This window comes from Chionomys nivalis, chromosome 20 (assembly GCF_950005125.1).
Source record: "Chionomys nivalis chromosome 20, mChiNiv1.1, whole genome shotgun sequence".
NCBI classification, from domain to species: Eukaryota; Metazoa; Chordata; class Mammalia; order Rodentia; family Cricetidae; genus Chionomys; species Chionomys nivalis.
In genome coordinates, this window is record NC_080105.1 from 57,861,381 (window position 1) to 57,879,928 (window position 18,548).

General features: G+C 45.0%; 1 protein-coding gene across 2 annotated transcripts in view; it reads right to left on the bottom strand.

Annotated features, from left to right (window-relative positions):
- Nucleotides 1-18,548, bottom strand: part of Myo16 (myosin XVI) — a 420,999-nt gene that overhangs the window by 328,127 nt on the left and 74,324 nt on the right. Inside the window, exon 1 of one of the 2 annotated variants that reach the window (XM_057752553.1) lies at nucleotides 8,682-8,735. The exons of the other annotated variant lie outside the window; for it this stretch is intronic. Coding sequence (XP_057608536.1) covers nucleotides 8,682-8,709 — 28 coding nt within the window. The 5' untranslated portion in view covers nucleotides 8,710-8,735. Of the gene's footprint in view, nucleotides 1-8,681; nucleotides 8,736-18,548 lie in introns of those variants that run through there. 2 annotated transcript variants of the gene reach the window in all.

An 18,548-nucleotide genomic window follows, 5' to 3' on the forward strand; every position in this document is an offset into this window, starting at 1 on the left:
CACCCTGCTGGCCATGGACTCTGTGAAGGCACGGGCTACCCTGTTTCCAGTCACAGTTGCAGCAAAGAACACGTCTGGGTGCGGCCATGCATCGTTCATACATCTGTCCACTCACATGCTAACTGACTCACTTGCCCAAATCTATTTTAAGAGCCTTGATACACAAAGTTCAGTATTCACATTGGTTTGTTTTAAGTTTAACCAAGTCTCTACAACTAAGGAAAAGGGAGTGTCTGTGAAACGTACCCCATTGAGACGAGATAAGTGAGACACCAGGGGGAAATGAAACTGGAAATTGACTTGGGGTTAGTCCCAAAGTCTCCAACAGGGACAATAAAAGTTACCAAAAGTGATTTTGGAGGGCTTGCTGTCTCCACCCGCACCCTGGCTGCATGACTGCATCTATAATCGCATTCCCACCAGCAGGGGAAACAGGCCGTGTTTTCTAGGTAGAGTTTACACCAGTTTCTCAGGGACGATTACCTGTGTGTAGCTGGTGAGGTGACTGTCACGTGACTAAGACCTGCTCCATATCCCCCAAGAATAGAGCAAGGGAAACAACATGTAACTGTGTCTGGACTCAGCTCACAAGTGTCGTGTGTTGGCTTCCATAGAATCCCCTAAAGCTGAAATGAATAGGTGGTGGCTTTGGGTGTAAATAATGGACCTGAAGTTTGAGGGACAACTCCTACTCAGAACGACTCCAATAAAATGATTAGCCCTTCAATAAAAGTCACAAAAATGTGTTTCACATCCTTGAGGCACCACGAGGCACATCTGTCATTAATTTTGCATTCGCTGCTAGTTCATTCAATTCGTGACTTCCTCTCCTGCCACTCTCGCTGGAATGAAGAAGAATGGCCACTTGACTCCACAAACCACTCATTCGTTTGTATCCACCTCTCCTGTCATTGCTCATTTCTAAATAATAAATAATTCAAGGCTCTTAATCTCCCTGATTTACAGGACACAAGCTTCTTGCCTTTAATTATTTTTCTCAAGCCCCTTACTCGAAGCAGAAGACCTTTGAGGAAGAACTAAGCAAATCAGGACAGCAGTTCGTGTGCACCACTGACTCATGCAAGTGTACCGTGGTGTTTCCTTTGTGCTTGTTATCTTCATATAAAGGATAGAGAACTTCTAGTTACATGTCTTAGCCGTAACTATCCCAGAAGATGACTTATCCCTCGACCTTTCCCACTTGACCCGAGGGAAGCATCCCGAATACACAATACAGTTAAAAGTTCCTGGGTTGGTGAATTCGTTAAGTGTAACTCACAGTTGCATAAAACATTCCTTCCTTCAGAAAGTAATGAGCAAATAATCTCTGGTTGGAACCTTGGGTATTCACCAAAGGCTGTTCTCACAGGATTATCCTGCTGGAAACCCGAGGAAATGGGTTCTACTCCAGCCTTGTCACTCATAACAATGAGTACAAAGCTCTTTCCTCGATGTCAAGGACTGCTAAGCCCCATTTTTCTTGCAGCTGTTACTGGGGTGGTAGGGTTGCTGGGGTGCTGGTTAGGATCATCTTAATTTCACAAGCAAATGGAAGACGCCACCAGAAAAATGAAGTACAGCACTGATACAAACCTTCCGTGGTTTTTGTTTCACTACCTCGTGGTTATTGAGCAGAATGTGTGTGGCTTCAGATATACAATGAGAGAAATGGATCTCTGAGCTCAAAGCCAAGGAAGAGATTCTCAACACACTGTGATCCACTGTTGCTAGTGATCACCCCTAAAGTATACTCCCTGTCTTAAAAATAGATGCTTTAAGCACTAAATTCTTCTCCAATTACCTCTGCGAGATCTCTTAGTAGTCAGTTCGTGGGCAGTCAGAACATGAGCTCCTTGATGGCTGAAGTCACTGCATTTTAACTTGACCTCTCCTTTCTCTCTTGGCTCTTCTGTATGTCTAGGTCATGAATGAGGTCCTTGTGGAAAGTTCCCAAGCATGATCCTCATGCACAATCCTGTCACCTCTGCACACACTGCCTGGCACTGTGTCTTCTACATTCCTGGTTGAAGGCCTCTCAAATCCTCTGTGGATAGTCTTCCTGACTGCCCTCCGGGCGCCCCTGCCCTGAACCAGCTCTCCTCTGGCTGTTGCTTCCCTCTCTTTCCTCATCTTAGTTGTCAACAGCATGCTAATGACCCCGCATCTCTGTCACAGACATCCCCCCTTTGAGCTTTAGCTTAGTTCAAGGCTGTGTGTGTCACACTGTGCACAGTGACATCTAGGCAGCTCTCCTCGCACTCCGTCAGCCTGTGCTGAGTCTGTGCCCTCAGCACGTTCCCACCTGACGCCTTCAAACACAACCACACACAGTTGTATGTTACAACTCCCTTCCCTTCAGCCTCCTCAACGTCCAAATCTGCCCCAACACCTCCTCTGATTGGTTCCAATTCTCTTTCAGATTCATCTACTCTTCTTCCTTCTCAGGGGTGTTAGTGATCCCAGGATCCATTCAGGCAGCTTCATGGGCTCCGCTGCTGTTCTCTTCCAGTTGTTTTCAAGGATAATCTCTCTACACAGATCTTTGATAGTTCTGCTTCGTCCTTTTCTTGATCTCCTTCTTCTTTTACTATATCATCATCATCATCATCATCATCATTTTCTACATTATGTATATGTATGTGTTTGTGTGTGTGGTGTGTGCACGCACCACTGAATACATGAAGAGATCAGAGAACAGCTTTTGGGAAGTCTGTCCTCTCCTCCTGCTAAGGGTTCCAGGGATGGGCATTCAGCTGCCAGGTCTAGGCAACAAGTGTGCTTTCATGCTGAGCCATCTCCTCTGGGCACTTCCCATCTGTATCGTTGGGAGAGTCTCAGAGTTCCTGCTGTGCCCAGTAAGAGTCCTCACTTGGTTGCAGAGTTCTCAACCTTTCCTGAGACTTTATGGGAGGAGTGAGGCAAAGCTTCAACTGGGGCATTCCAAATTTTTGGATCTGGCATGTTGAAGGCTCTGCTGGGGCCAAATGGCACAACTTTAGGCATTTTCTGGACTTCACCCACAGAAATCTAGGCGATGAATAACTCACCCCAAGAGAAGAGGTAAAAAGAGCTAAAGAGCAAAACTTCTGCTTCTATCAGGACGCTAAATTCAATCAACCCAACTGTGATACCTGGAGAAATGGCTCAGTGATTAAGAGCACTGACTGACTGCTCCTCCAAAGGTCCTGAGTTCAATTCCCTGCAACTAGACGGCTCACAACCATCTGTAATGAGATCTTGTGCCCTCTTGAAAAAGAGACCTGGTCAGTTGTCCTCATCAACTTAGACCATGAAACCCAATAAGGACAAGTTCCATGTGAGCTTCGGCATTGCCAGGGTATAAATTTTGTTTTCAGATTTCAATTGTGAAACCAGTGCTTTCGTCAGACATGCCTTAGCATCCTAAATTTGCCGTCCTGATTGAAGCCATCACCAGGGCAGCTTCCCTCCATTTCCCTCGCACAGTCTTTCCTTCAATACCAGCTCTCCAGGACTAGTGGGGCAGCTCTGACACTGGGATAAAGCCATTCCTCACACTCAGAAATGAGAGAACTGGAAACTCCGCCCACTGGCCCCGCCCTTTCTCGTGCGCTTGAGCCACGCCCCCTGTAGGCGGAGTTTGCCCGTGCCTGCACAGCCCGTGAGGGCGCCTCTGCTCATTCTCTGAATTTTCCAAGTGTTCACAGCTTCCTAAACGACTTCTGTTCTTGCCAGCTTCCCCTTCAGGAACTTCCTGAAGATCTACTCAACCTTGTATGCCTTCTCACTGCCTCCCGGGAGGCTGACTCGTCTCCAGCTCTCTTCTCTCCCTGCAGAACTGGTGCCTCCCTGTGAAGAGCATTTCCTCATAGGAAGATTTGCGCGTGCCTTTTCAATATTCGCGGAATCTACAGCCTTTTCTGCAAAAGCCTACACGTGGCTACATGTCATAACTCCTAGATAGCGAATCCCTTGAGCAATGGAAATCCACATATACATATAAACATAGTGCATAGCCCGACAGCCTGTAAAGGGGAGAGCGTGCAGCACTGAGAAATCCCACCTGTGAGAGGAGAGACACAGTGGCAGCCTGAGGGAGTAGAAGCATCATGCTACATTTAGGAGGAGGAGGGCCAGGGTATTAGGCTACTGTGTAGGTAACTGGACATAAATAAAGAGAAGAAGGGCTCAATGCTTAAGTATAGCATGGTGTGGAGACTGGCGTGCAGTAACTAGTTGGCAAAAAATATGAAGGGATGACTTTCTAGAGAAGACCACTGGAGGTAAAGTGAGCTCCCTGTGCAACCATCTTGAGTGGATAAAAACACAGAAATAAGAAGTATTTCGTTATCTATCACTTTGGAAAAAACTAAAACGTTAAAACACAACCGTTAAGTCCTGGAGGCGAGGATGTCTCCGCTAATGTTTAGAGTATGCTCACTGCAGCCTCCAGGCAGTTTGCTTGTTGGTCTGTCTACTCTGCAGGCTGTCCTGAGAGCTCATGTTTCTGACTCCCTCACTCCATTCTGTCACTTCCTAGGGAGTCCTAATAATGAGGCATAAAGAGAGTGAGCAATCAAAAGAGGAGAAGAGAGAGGACAGGAAGAAGCACTGGGAACTGGACAGGAGACAGAAGCTACAACTACAAGGTGCAGTCCCAGTGACAAGAGATCAGGGTTCCCAGGGGAAATCCAGAGCTCTCCCTAGTCTTAAACCACATCGTGATATTGTCAAAACGGCTCCTGCTTGTTAGGTTGGCACTAGGGAATAACACATCCTCAACTCATCACAGTTCAGACTGCTGTAGCCAGGTGCCCTTTTGAGAGGGGGTCTAGTGTTTGGCACTGGGTTTTTCTGAGAATTCAAAATCAAGAGGCTAGCATGACAGGGATTCTGGTGGGGGTCTGCATCACACAATCTGGGAAGGGAAAGGCATTGTGTGGTGGTAAGGATGAAGAGACAGAGGCAGAAACCCAAGGTGACTGATGCAGGGGGATTCTCAGTGGGCAGTACACAGGTGGGGGCTACCTTCTGTGGTAGGAGATTACCTGTGAAATTGCTGCAGAGAATAGAGTCTTGAGATCAAGGACAGTGGTCATTCTACCGCTGGAGATGGCATCCCTATTGTGCCTGGTTTGCTTTTGGGCCAAAGCTCCGAATCACATCTGAAGGGTCATGTGGAATCACTCAGGTGGCCTAGCGTCCTCCCTCCCAAGGGGTGGCCTTGGTGGTCTGGGTATGAAAATACTGGGAGCTGTGGGCAAAGGGATTGGCTCCCTGGGTTCTCCAGCTCTGCTGCAGAATTCTGTTCTGTTTCTGCACCCCCAGCTATGAAGTGCAGATTCTGTTCTGTTTGCACCTCCAGCTCTCCAGTACACTCAGAAGACAACCATTGGCCAACAGAGGGTCTTCCGAAGTGAATGGGAACCTGCATGGCTCAGTTTATGGAACTATTGAGACACACAGATGCTCCTAATAGACAGACATGGAATTCTCAGGCTCAGCGCAGGAGTGTGTGCACTGGGAACAGAGAGAAACTACCACAGACTCTACCTACAGTTTGCACCCTGTCCCTAGACTTGGAAAACCCAAATACTAAAGTCAGGAAGAAATGTCTCCAGTCTTTGTCCTTATATTATTGTCATTTTCATACTTTATTTTTTTATCTTTTGGTTTTATTTGTTATAGCTTTTTCTATTTTGTCTTACTCTTTCAATAAGTAATTTTTATCTCCTGCTTTTTTTCTGTTCTTACTTTATTTCATTATTTCTTCTTTTTTTTATTGAATTTACTTCCTGCTATTTTCCATTTCTCTACTGCCCCATTTAATTTTAGCCTTCTACTTTAATTAATTTTCTATTTGTCAGTTTGAGTTTTGCAATCTCTTCTATGCTGTTCTCACTGTTCTGTACAGGACTAGTTGTGTGGCAATTGTCTTTAATTGCCTGCTACCGTGTCACTGTATTAGGTTTGATTTGACGTTGTCACTGTTGGATCAATTCACATTCACCCCTCGGAGTGGTTATAGGTGATAGACCCCCCAAAAAGAAGGCAGCTCACTAGAAATACCACCATACAAAGCTGGAAATAAATATTAATCCCAGAAAATGCTCACAACATAGAACAAAATAGTGCGGAAGACTACAAAAGTGGCTCATCCACCAGTTCCTAACTATTCAATAGAGAAACCTAAAGACATTGAAATGATTAAAATTCCCAGTAAGAATGTATAAGGGCAATTCTTATTATAAATGATCTCACAGAGAGTTCCAAACAGCCCATTAATAAAATAAATAAGTCACTCAAGACTTGGAAGAGAAACTTTGTAACGTAGAGAGACATTCAGTGGATTGAGACCCCAACACATGAAACACATGGAAATCTAGACATGAATCAAGAGATCAAATGAAAACCCCAACAAAAGCTTTATCAATAAAGCAGACTAAGTGAGAAAAAAAACTCAGGTATTGAAGACACAGTTAAGGCGTTGTTACGTTCAGACAGTAGTAAAGGAAATGTAATAAGACAGTTATGATTCATGGCTAAAAGACCAAATCTATGAGCCTGTGATGTAGAAGAAGCCAAGATGTAGCACAGGCATGGAGAGGAAGGAGCGAGTACAGAGAGTGTGACCTTTAGGTCACAATAATGGACCAAGCCAGAGGACCTGGGGACGCTGAAGGTCCTTTGTCAATGAAACCTCCTCATGGTCTCCTTGTTCTAGCCATTTCTTGAGATGCCACTAAGACCCACAGTTCTGGGCTGGAGAGAGGTTCAGTTGTTAAAAGCACTGACTGCTCTTCCAGAGGACCTGGGTTCAGTTCCCAGCACCCACATGCCAGCTAACAACTGCCTGTAACTCCTGCTCCAGGGGATCGGATGCCCTCACACAGACATACCTGCAGGCAAAACACCAGTGCGCATAAAATAAAAATAAGCTAAACTCCTGCACTCAAGAGATCCTTAAAACAAATCCATAATTCTATGCTATGAAACAGCCATTGGCTGCCTCTGCCACAGTAAAACCCAGCTTCTGAAGTCTGCTGTGGAGGTGGCTCTGGAGGGCGGTCCTCCTCTGTAGCTAATGGTTCAGGAAACAGGTGAGTTGTGAGTACTTCCTAATTACTTTGGTAAATTCATCAGGAATGCTTTCCCCAAGCGTTTGAAATATCTGCATTACTTAGCATCATTATTAATTCATTACGTTCATTAAATCTGCTTTGGTCTCTTCAGTGACCATTGACGACTCGCCTAGACTAGTGTCATGTCTCTTCCATGGGTACGAAATCCTATCGGACTCTTACAGGAGGCAGAAGGAGACAGGAGGGCGGCCTCATGTACTGTCTGGCCACCACGAGGTCCCTCCTCCTCCCCCAAGCCCTCGCCATCCCATCCTGCTGTGCTTCTGCCCACGCCCCCTGGCTATGCTGGCTCCACCAGGTGTGTGCTCATCTTCTGGAATGAGCTCAGGCTCCCTGGTGAAATGATGCAGGCAGTTTTGGGAATTCCCTCTCCAGAGGCTCATGAGGAACATGACACTACCTTGCTGCTGCAGTAAAACGTGAGCCGCCGTTTGGAAACCAGCCAGGGGTAACGCACAATGTGTGTTAGCAGGCCAGTCACTAACGGGGTTAAACAAAGACTACTCAGTGCTTCTCAAATATGCGGCCCTGTCACAGCTTTTATCAGTTAAAGTTAATTCCCATATCTACAGACTGATCAGTACATTCTGGTTCTGGAAGCAAAGCTTCTGAGAGGGGCAATTTATTTTAATAATACAAAGCTATCACCCTCTTGTCCATTATCCAACAAAAATAAGAACAAGACCATTCATTTCAATATCCTTTAAAACAAAATGCAAGATCCATTTCAACCACATTCCTTCAACGAGGTGCTTGATTAACATTGGCATGTCCTTGCTGGCAAACCCGTAATCTCACTAGCAATCTGGTCTCCAGCAATGTCACCTGTCACTTTAAGGTCAGATATGAACACGCCGAAGTTTTCAGAAGTGCTCAGGAGAAAAGAATTCTACTCAGCGAGCCAGGTTTGCTCTAAAAATGTCCTCTTAGTCCTTGCCACTATCAGGAGGTTTAGGTGCAAGCAGAGTCTGGCTCAGAGCACCCTGCTGGGATTCCAACATTAAACCCGCACAGAGAGATGCTGGCTGACCGTTCTGTACCCTACAACCATCCCTACAGAGCTGGGGTGCAGCTTCTGCAAGGTGAACAGCACAAGGACAAAACTTCCCAGCCAAGGGTAACCCAAAGATAGGCGGAGGAGAGAAACACTGGAAACCGCAGCTCGACAGTGAGAGAAATCACCAAATGACTTCAGTCACACATTCGCCAAGTAAGTTGTGCAAACATTATCCAGATATCTTAATAGTATGGAAATCCTCAACAACTTTTGTTGATATATATTTTTTCTTTCTCTGTTTTCGGTATCCCTTTTTAAATATCTTTTTAAAAATGCAGCATCCTAAGGATTTCCCACACTACAGCATTTAAAGAGAGAACTATTTTAGAATCTGAAATGAAATGGAACTCAGCCTGTCAACTACCCTTCACAGTGACCGATTCGTGTGTCACCCGTATCGATGCCACACGCCGGAACACCTGCCTTAATTTTGGCATATGTTTAAAAGAACACTTCAAAAGACAAACGTATACACACGCACACAAGTCAGAGAGTCTACTTACAGCATTTGATAAACTGATAGTGAGACATTGTCCCTTCTCAGGCGTGAATCCTGCCGTGGGTCCCAGCATTCTCTTCTGCTATGACTGCTGTCCCCAAGAAATGCATAATTTAGGGTTCCTGCTCAGGTAACAGGGCACCTCAGAATGCATTACTGAGCAGGGGCTCCTGCTCCCGCTCTTACAGATAGCATCAAACTCATTTTCATTCAGCAGCTGGAGTTCAGAGCAGCCCCCGGGGTGGGTTTGAGCCACCGCCGCGGCACACACGTGCTATCCCTGCACCCTTGATTGACACACTCCAGTGCCACAATCCTGGGAAGGGTCGCTCTAATTGGTGCTCACGTGCGGCCACAGCCTTCTGCTAGTGTGGAGGTGTGCTGCAGTGCGGCTCTCCCTCCCAGTCCTGCGTGCTAATGGCTTCTCAATAGCTTTCAAAATGCAGAAGACTCTGCTGAGCTGATGGGTGAGGGGGTGTGTGTGCCTTACAGGCATCCTGAATCTGACTGGGGCTCCCTGCCGGTTGCCCGATAGGACAGGATTCTGAGCTGGTGGCCACGCTCATTATTTTTAGGTGCCACCAGTTGCTGTGCGTGAATATGAAATGGCCAGCCCGAGCTCAAAATAGCCCCTCCTTAGGATGGGAGTGCTTGGATCTGCCTCTAGCCAGGAAGCGCGTTCACAAGGCGGCGTTTGGTTATCTATGCAGAATGCAAAATTTAAATTACCCACAGAAAGCTGTTGATCTGCACAGCTTTAAAATTTAGGATTTTGCTACCTCTGCAGACTGCAATGAATTAAACTGCACAACCTAAGCCAGGGAATGAAGTTTTCCTGGACTGCAATCAGAAGGGAACACATGGTCTCCCAGGCTCTATTGTAATAGACATAAATGTCATATTTTAATAGCTAGTTAGCCAGAGAAGGTCATCTGTGAGCCACTTACAATGAAAATGTGTATGTGGTTACTTTTGTAGGTTAATATATTTTTATTTTTAAAATGTTTTTATTTATTCTTTGAGAATTTCATATTATGTATTTTGACCATGGTTTTCCCCTCCCCCAACTCAATTTCACATTCTGTGTCTCTTTAAAACGAAAGCATGGAGTCTAATTTGTGTTGCCTAATTATTCCTGAGCATGGGGTCTGCCCTGGAGTGTGGCTGAATATACCTAGTATCACCCCATTAAAGAAAACTGACTCTCCTCTTCCAGGGTCAGTTTATTTAACATATAACATGTGGGACAATACCCCAGCTGGGCATCACATACCATCAAATAAAAACCCCAGCATTGGGGAAAAGTTATATCTTTTTGAGTCACTGGCCAACAGTTTCCCTTAGGTCCCAAGCATTAAAGGTTATTGTCAAAGTTACTGGTTACCTTCCACAACCTGATGGTAAGACCCTAGTGCTGAAGATAGCATTCACTTATGTCATAGAGCATAGAGAAATTGAGCTGGGGCTCATCAGGAAGCTCCACCTCTATTGACCGCGTTTATATACTATGCACTTTATCAGAGGGAAGCAATCCCCATTCTCACCCAGTTATGAACTCTGCCAGCTACTGGAGGCCTGGCTTCAAGGTACTGCATTTTTATGGTGATCTTCTCTGAGAGTTCACGGTCCTAATTTGTGTCGGTGTTTGAAGGCATTGAGAATGCCAAACTGAAATGTCGAGAGAAACAACAGTAGAGCTGTCTGTGAGCTGTGCATGATTTGTGTATGAACTATGTATGAGATGTACATAAACTGTACATGAGACATATGTAAACTGGGCATGAGATGTGTTTGAGCTATGTGTACATGTCATTTTCACACACCCTCAAGTTGTCTTGGATCAACTTTGGAACTTTGTGTTTATTTTGCCAACCTTTGAGTATATGCACAGCCAAAAGGGATGCACTTTCCTTCCCCAGGCCCATCAAGCAAGACCCTAGTTCCTTATTCAAGGGGAACTATGATGGGAACATAAATTGGGTTCTATTAACTTTCATAACATTGGGCAAAGAATGACTTAAAATTTATTGCATTTCCTGAAATATGACTTTTCTAAGAAGCCCAGCTTCTGGTAGGGATCACAAAGATGACATCGCAGCTCTCTGAGTCACATACTTTATGGATATAAGATTTGATGGCAGCAGTAAGGCAAAACTAAGGTTGAAATAGACACATTCCTAGAAATTAATTTATGCTGTGGAATTGGTCATTAAGCATAATATTAAATACAAGCATTTGAAGGGAACTGATTTCCACTGCCAGAAATCTCATGACAAGTAAAACACAAGTGACTTTATTATTTTACAGCACTTTTACAATACCCTGTTGTGATCAGTGAAGAAGCCAAGAATATTTCAAAAGTACTTTTCATTTGTTATGCATCAAACAAGTGCTCATTGTTGACACTATTTCTAACACAAACACAAGCTATTTTTTGTCTTTTAAATGTAATCATTATCACACACCAGGTATTTTTTTTCAAATCAGGTAGATTGTTTCCCAGCTCTTAAAAAAAAAAAGGTGTCTCTAGAGTGCTGCAGTGCTGACAGGCATTTGGTGGACTTGGCGATGTGCATTTGCTCCTGAGGCGTGTTTACTGTGTCCCGGATCAGATAGCTCACCCCAGGTCTACCGAGAAACCATGTTACAGGCAATACACAATGGGAGCCGGTTTTCCAATCTTTTTGTAGATAATTCCTGGTCCAATAGTTCATCCATTTTCACGTAGTATTCAGTGACAGAATTAAAGACGGAAACCCTCAAATGTCAGCACCAGTAGGGAGCACGTGCTTGGTGGGGGTGATGGTCACCTTCATTACCATCGTGATGTGGTTTAGATCCACTCAGGACACAGCTCCGAGTCTCTGGGAAGAAATTTCTGGAGAGTGGTTTAACTGAGGCAGGAGACCCACTTTGAATATGAGTGTCATCCGCCATGTGGGATGAAAAGCAGCGAAGAAGAAGACAAACTAAGCATTCCATTCTCTATGCTTCCTGTCTGTCTATGCCAGCTGACCCGTGTCTCAGGCCTCTGCAGTCACAGCTGGTCCGTGTTGCCACCACACCTCTCCCACCAGGACAGACTACATCCTCTCAGCCCCTGAGCATCCCTTCCTCCCTTAAGTTTCTTTTGCCAGGAATTTCGTCTAAGCAACAAGATCACTAAGGCTTCAGGTTACAAGGCCACTGTCAACAAATGAAGATATGACCTATGTACTACAGGCCTTCTGTAATGCAAACCCAGACTCTAAGACAGCAGCAGCCTGTCTCAACTCCAGGAGCAGATTAGGGCTTCAAACACTGATGAAGCCGCTCGAGAACCTGCAACAAATGCGTCACACCACCATTACCAAGATGTCTGGGAGGTGCAAGCTCAGGCTTCCTATCACCGCCATCAGACATTCTTGGTGGGTGGGGTCCTGAGCTCGCCTGTGGCCATGAATTTAGTCTAATGATTTCCAACCCCTTCAAGCTTATGTGGTCTCTTCCCAAAGGCAGCAGAGAAAGGGACATACTACAGTTGGCATCCTCTCGAAGCCTTCAGTGGGCCCTATTGTTGGAGGCTGGATTGGCCTCACAAGTTACCGCTTTACCTGTCTCTGCTTAGGCTCCCATTCCTGATGCACCCACTTCTGAGGCTAACATTGAGCTCAACCTGTCCATTAAACCGTGACTGTCAGAGACAGGACTGCGCAGAGTTCCACACTGGCCTCATACGTCTAAGGCCAGAACAATAACCATTGTCATTATATGTATATAAACCTTTGGCAAAAGGTGGGAAAAGGCACAGTTTTGCCTCACTAGAGGCAAGGTAGGGGCAGCTGTGCACTGCCCTCCATGAGTCACCAGAGTGCTGACATGCTAAACAAGGCTTTCATGCCTCAGAGAGAATATTAACATGTTAACATGTCAGAACCCTTATTCCGCTGCTGTCATAGAGTGGCCATAGAGAAAGAACGCACATCTAAGACTGCTGCAAATAAGGCTCATGGATGCTCTTTAAGCAACAACACATGTATAAATGAGCTTTGATGAGGACACATGGGCTCAGATGCTTGCTGCATGTTCTCATTGCTTGTTTGGGGTATCTGGTCAACCACGTTTTCCTCTTAAATTTTTTTTCCTCTAATGGAAATAAAATGTTTTGAATACTCCCAAGCATCTAGGCAGAAACATTGTGAGTTACTTATGTATATTTTTTCACTTAAATGCAAAGCAAACTTTGAAATCACTGCAGCATGCATGTTAGAATAAGCAGGGAGGAGCACCCCCTCTCTCTCCCACTAATGTTTGAAGTTGAACGCATGTTTGTTTATCCTAACAGTGGAGTGAATCAGAGTAGGGTGCTGTTAGTATATGACTATGTGTGCATGTACGCGCGTGTGTGTCTGTGTGTGTGTGTGTCTGTGTGTGTGTGTGCTGTGTGGGCAAGCAAAGTAGTGATGGAATATTCTCTGCCTCTTGGCTCATTTGGAAGAAAAACAGTTGTCTGTTTACTGAAAATAATACAAGTGTTCTTGGAAAAGATAAAATAAATTTTGAACAAGTTGTATATAGGAATATCTTTTCATATTTCCCAACTGATAGATAATGAACTATAGAACACATACGTGCCTGTTATATTCACGCGCACACACACGCACACACACGCACACACACGCACACACACACGCGCACACGCACGCACACACACACGCACACACGCACGCACACACACGCACACACACGCACGCACACACGCACGCACACACACGCACACACACGCACACACACACGCACACACACACGCACACGCACACACGCACACACACGCGCGCGCACACACACACACACGCGCACACACACACACACGCACACGCACACACACACTGTGGGAACCTGGCAGCCTCAGATGCTCCCGTCCTTGTCTCCAGGTGTGTGCCACCGCACCTAGCTACAGACTTGTCCTTTTCAGTAGTTTTAATTTAATTGCCCTTCTGCCCATCCTTCAGATTTTATATCAAACTCAATTAACCTACACATGTATTTAGCTTAAATTCATCTCAGCATTCTTGCAATCCTGTATTTTACTTTTCCCCTTGTACTAAGCAACTCAGTGTTTCACTGTAGGGTTTTCTATGTTTTCTGAGGTCAAATGAAAGCCTCTTTCTTGCCAGGTATTATTTGAAGCTAAAACCTTGAGTTTTCCTTATTTCCAACAAAGTCTAAAACATCATTGAACATCCAGGTCACAAGAAAAGAGCCATAAGAACCAGACGATGCCAACCCATTCTAGGTTATACCACTGGAGGAGGCTTTGAGGGGTGGGAGGGGAGTTCACTGAAGGTTGATGGCAAGACAGTCAAACAGGATTTGTGGCTGTCAAGGACAAAAGAGGAATGGGCAAGCAGAAGGCGGCCCTTTCTCCTCACCTCTGTCCCCCACTAGTTAAAACCTGTGGTGTTTTTGAGAATTTAGAGACAAACAGGTAAGCCTGACTGTGTACAATAAAGACAAAACAACCCCAATGTGCCAGACATTTCTGCGACCATAACCTAAGTATCCACTCAGCTAATGCTCATAAGCGAGCCATGTGGACACCACTATTGCTCTTCACTCTGTAGTAAATGAGGGAACAGAGGCATAGAGACTAAGCAAGCAAGTGTGAGCCCTCGGGCATGAAAGAGCAAGACCAGGTTCACCACAAAGTTCCCATCACGGGGGCCACTTTGACCATGGAGTCCTGCAGCCCATTTGTGGTCAATGTCAATTTAAAGCCGACTCTTAGATATTGCATGCATCATGTTCTGCAACTCCTGGCCTCACTTTCCCAGGTTCATTCCTACTTCCTTTTCAACTACCCTCTTTGCCCTTCAGTGCTGGATGAACCTCAGCCTATCCTGTTAGACACACGTAGAGAAGGAGACAAGATAAAAACATGGATACAGAAGAGACACAGAAAAAGATGAGGAGGGTCACAGGCTGTAGGCACATAAGGCTCAAGGGTGGAAGGAGGATACACAGCATCTCTCTACTCTCCCTGCTCCTTTCTTCTGGGATTGCTTGCTGGCTCTGCCTCTGTATCTCACATGACATCACAAACACACATACATCATACATTACAGCAGATGGATGTACCAGGGGCACCTCCTGTACATCCTCCATGACATCACAAACACACATGCATCATACATTACAGCAGATGTATGTATGAGGTGCTGACATCACAATGTTTACTCTGCCACCTTTGAGTGTCCAGCAGGGGAGAGAGTGCAGCAGAGCCGGTCTATCGTGAATATAAAGAAAAAGGAGGGGTGAGAAGATAATTTACAAACAGTCTCGGCATGGTGTTGACCAACTTTAAACCTGGCTTGGAAGGATTTCTGTGAGTTTGAGGCCAATCTTGTCTACAGAGGGAGTTCCAGGCTGGCCAGAGCTTACATAGTGAGGCCCTGACTCAAGAAATAACAACAAAAAGACACACAGACAAGAAGTAAGACTTCATTAAGAAAAGCAAGGTCTATTTTTATGCACACAATCAATTTCAACGTGCACAGAGGAATGGAATTTGACCCCTATCTAATAGCTCAATGGTGATAATTTTAATAGACATTTTCAGAAAATTACTGTGACCATTAACACTTATGTCTAAGCTGTTTGCATTAGAGGAACTACAGACACAGATCTTCCAACTCGACTTGTAGGTGTTAATGAAGTGTTTCAAAGTGGAATAACTGTGATGGCTGTGAAGAAAAACCCTCCGAATTAAAATCTCACACGAACCTGATGGGAGATATTTTGAAAGTGTTACATTTATGACCTGGTTCACTTGCATGAAGTTCAAGATTTATAATAGCAGAAGAAAAAATAGATTCTTGACAGAAAAATAAGGTCATGGGGAAGCTTCTAGAACAAAGAAAATATTTTGTAATTTGATCTGAACAGGACCTGTCTGAACATACAAAATTGAGGTCTGTTGACCTGTGTTATCACATTTGTGCATTTTATTCTGTACAATGCATATCACATTTTTGATATATGTGGGGGAACATGCATACATATAAACCAAAGGTTGTCAAGGGTATCCCTCAATTGCTCTCCACCTTGGTTTTTGAGATAGGGTCTCTCACTGAACATGAAGGTCATGAATTTGTCTAAACTGCCAGACCTAGAGGCTCCAAAGATGCTCCTGTCTTCTGCTATACCTGTTGGGATTACAGGGTGGTGTCAAGCCTGGCTTTAGAGTAGGGTCACTGGCATGGGAATCCAGACACTTGTGCTTGGGTGGCACTTTACTGACTGAGAAATTTCCCCAGGCTCCAACAGTCATCAACTTTATATTGTTATAAGAAGTGACATCACATAGCAGCAACTGACTGAGAAAAATTAAAGATGTAAAAAATAGGTACCTTGAGGGTACTAGTTTATCACACCTTCATTTGTTCATCCACAGAGGTACATATATGAAGACAGAGATTTCTGGGCACAGTAAGTACGCTACTATAATTAATATAGCCAATGGAAGCACCAAAGATAGTCACATAACTTTGGGAAGCAGGTGCAGTGTGTGTGTGAGTGTGGGGGGGAGACCCTGCACCATCAGCAGTAACATCCTAGCAAGGGCACTGTGCAGCCACAGGGTGCCGTGTGCCACAGTGATTCTGGGTTATCTGCACTGCCCACAAGAAGCAGCTAAAAGTGGAATTTTAGAGACAGACAGGGTTTGACCATAAACGACATTATATATAGTCAAGAACTGTACTGCCTAGGTCAGCTTTCCCTGGGTATACCCACGGCCTTTGCAGAGGACCCATAGATTGTCAGAGGGCTCCCAGATCTGAAATATGGGAACATCACTTGTAGATGGGTATCACCTATCCTATTCCACACAGGGTTAAATTGAGGGATGGCGAAGAATAGGTTTGAAGAGATGAGGTAGCTCTCAAGGAAGCAACACGAAAGTCCTCATTTAGCCCACGATTAGGATGATATGGACTTGTAACCATCAGTGATGGAGGATGGTGCTGAGGACGGAGCAGACAAACTAGATCTCACCAAATGATGGCTTTAAGATTTCCACGATGGAGCCGGGCGGTGGTGGCGCACGCCTTTAATCCCAGCACTCGGGAGGCAGAGGCAGGCGGATCTCTGTGAGTTCGAGACCAGCCTGGTCTACAAGAGCTAGCTCCAGGACAGGCTCCAAAACCACAGAGAAACCCTGATTCGAAAAACAAAACAAAACAAAACAAAAAAAAAAAAAAAAGATTTCCACGATGGAAAGTGAGATGTGTCTTGAGAAAAGAAAGGAGAAAGCTTGCACATTGGTTAGATTGATTTATTTATTTTTTTAACAACCTGACATCAGCTAGAGTCATTTGAGAAAATGTCCCCATGAGATTGGCCTATAGGCAAGTCTTCTTGATATTTTCTTGATTCTTGGTTAATAGTGAAAGGTCCAGCCCGCTGTGGGTGTAGCCAGACATGCCAGGTTCTCTTGAGTTGTATAAGAATGCAGGCTGAGTGGAAAATGAGCAAGCCAGTGAACAACACACTATGTGGCCCATCATCTTCAGCTCCTACCTCCGGGTTCCTATTTTGAGTTCCTGCCATGACTTCCCTGCTGCTGCTGGCATCCTCCTATTTGCTTCTGTGTTTTTAGATTCTCACACTATTTTCACACAGTGTTTCCATGTTTCAGTCACTTTGTGGCTGGAATCAATGTCTGTTCTCTTTAAAGTCAGTGACACGCAATTCTGTGGGTATATTTTCCTCCTTCTTTTAGTGGGTGAGCACTGACACTGCTTCCACAGTTTCGGCTTTTATCGTTATTCTGCCTTGCTTTAGTGAAAAATGCATGCTGCCGTGTTACTATACGTGTTTCTGTTGTGGACATTCACTTTCCGTTCTGTCACCTGTGTCCCCAGGAGAGGACACTCTGAGTCCTACGACGACTCTATATTTAACATGTTGCAGAGCGGACAGACTCATTTCCAAAGTGGCCCCACCGGTGCTGGGGCTCAGGCCTCTTCATCTCTACAACGCACGCTGTCCTCTAATTAATTTCTCCGTCTTTAGGCTGCGGCAGACATTTAGTGTTTCTCATACATTTTATTAGCATCTCCTTAGTTATTAAGACTCTGAGTACTTTTCTGTGCTTCTTTTTATTTTGTCTATAAACACAGGTTTGCCCAGGTTCGCCAGCCATCATAAGGGTCAGTCTTCTTTTTACTGTTGGGTTATACGAGCACTTTATCCCGAGAAATGCTTGTGTTTTGTGGTCACAGGAGACACAAGAGTGACAGGTTATGATGCAGTTAGACGCATCCGTGTTCACATCTGTCACGACTGTTGGTGTCAGATACAAACTATTCGCCTACTCTCAGGTTGTCCAGACCTACTCTCCTGCATTTTACGGCCTGCGGCTTTAGCCCTTCTTAGTCCCATGATCTGTTTTCAGCCGCATTTGTGTGCGGTGTGAGGCTGCATTCCTGCTCACAAGCATCTTCTGCTTTCCCAGCACTGCTTGCTGCAAAGATGCTTCTTCTCCCATTGAGTGGTCTGAAGCCTTTTGGCAACAGCTGACTGGCTGTAACTAAAGGGCTATTCTAGACTCTCCCTGTCCTCCATGAGTTTGTGGATCGGTCTGAGGCTGGTGCCACACTGTCGTAACTTGCTTTGCAGCAGTTTCGGAACTGTGACACGCTGTCCCTTTTTTCCCCTTCTCTTTTGCTGACTACCTTGCCTAGCTTGGGCGTTTTACACTTATGTCTCAATCTTAAGGTCAGATATCAATTTCTATTAAAAAAAAATCCCACTATAACCTTAAGAGAGATTGCATTTATTCTGTGGATCAATTCAGAGACCATTGCTTGCTCTATAACAGGAATCCATG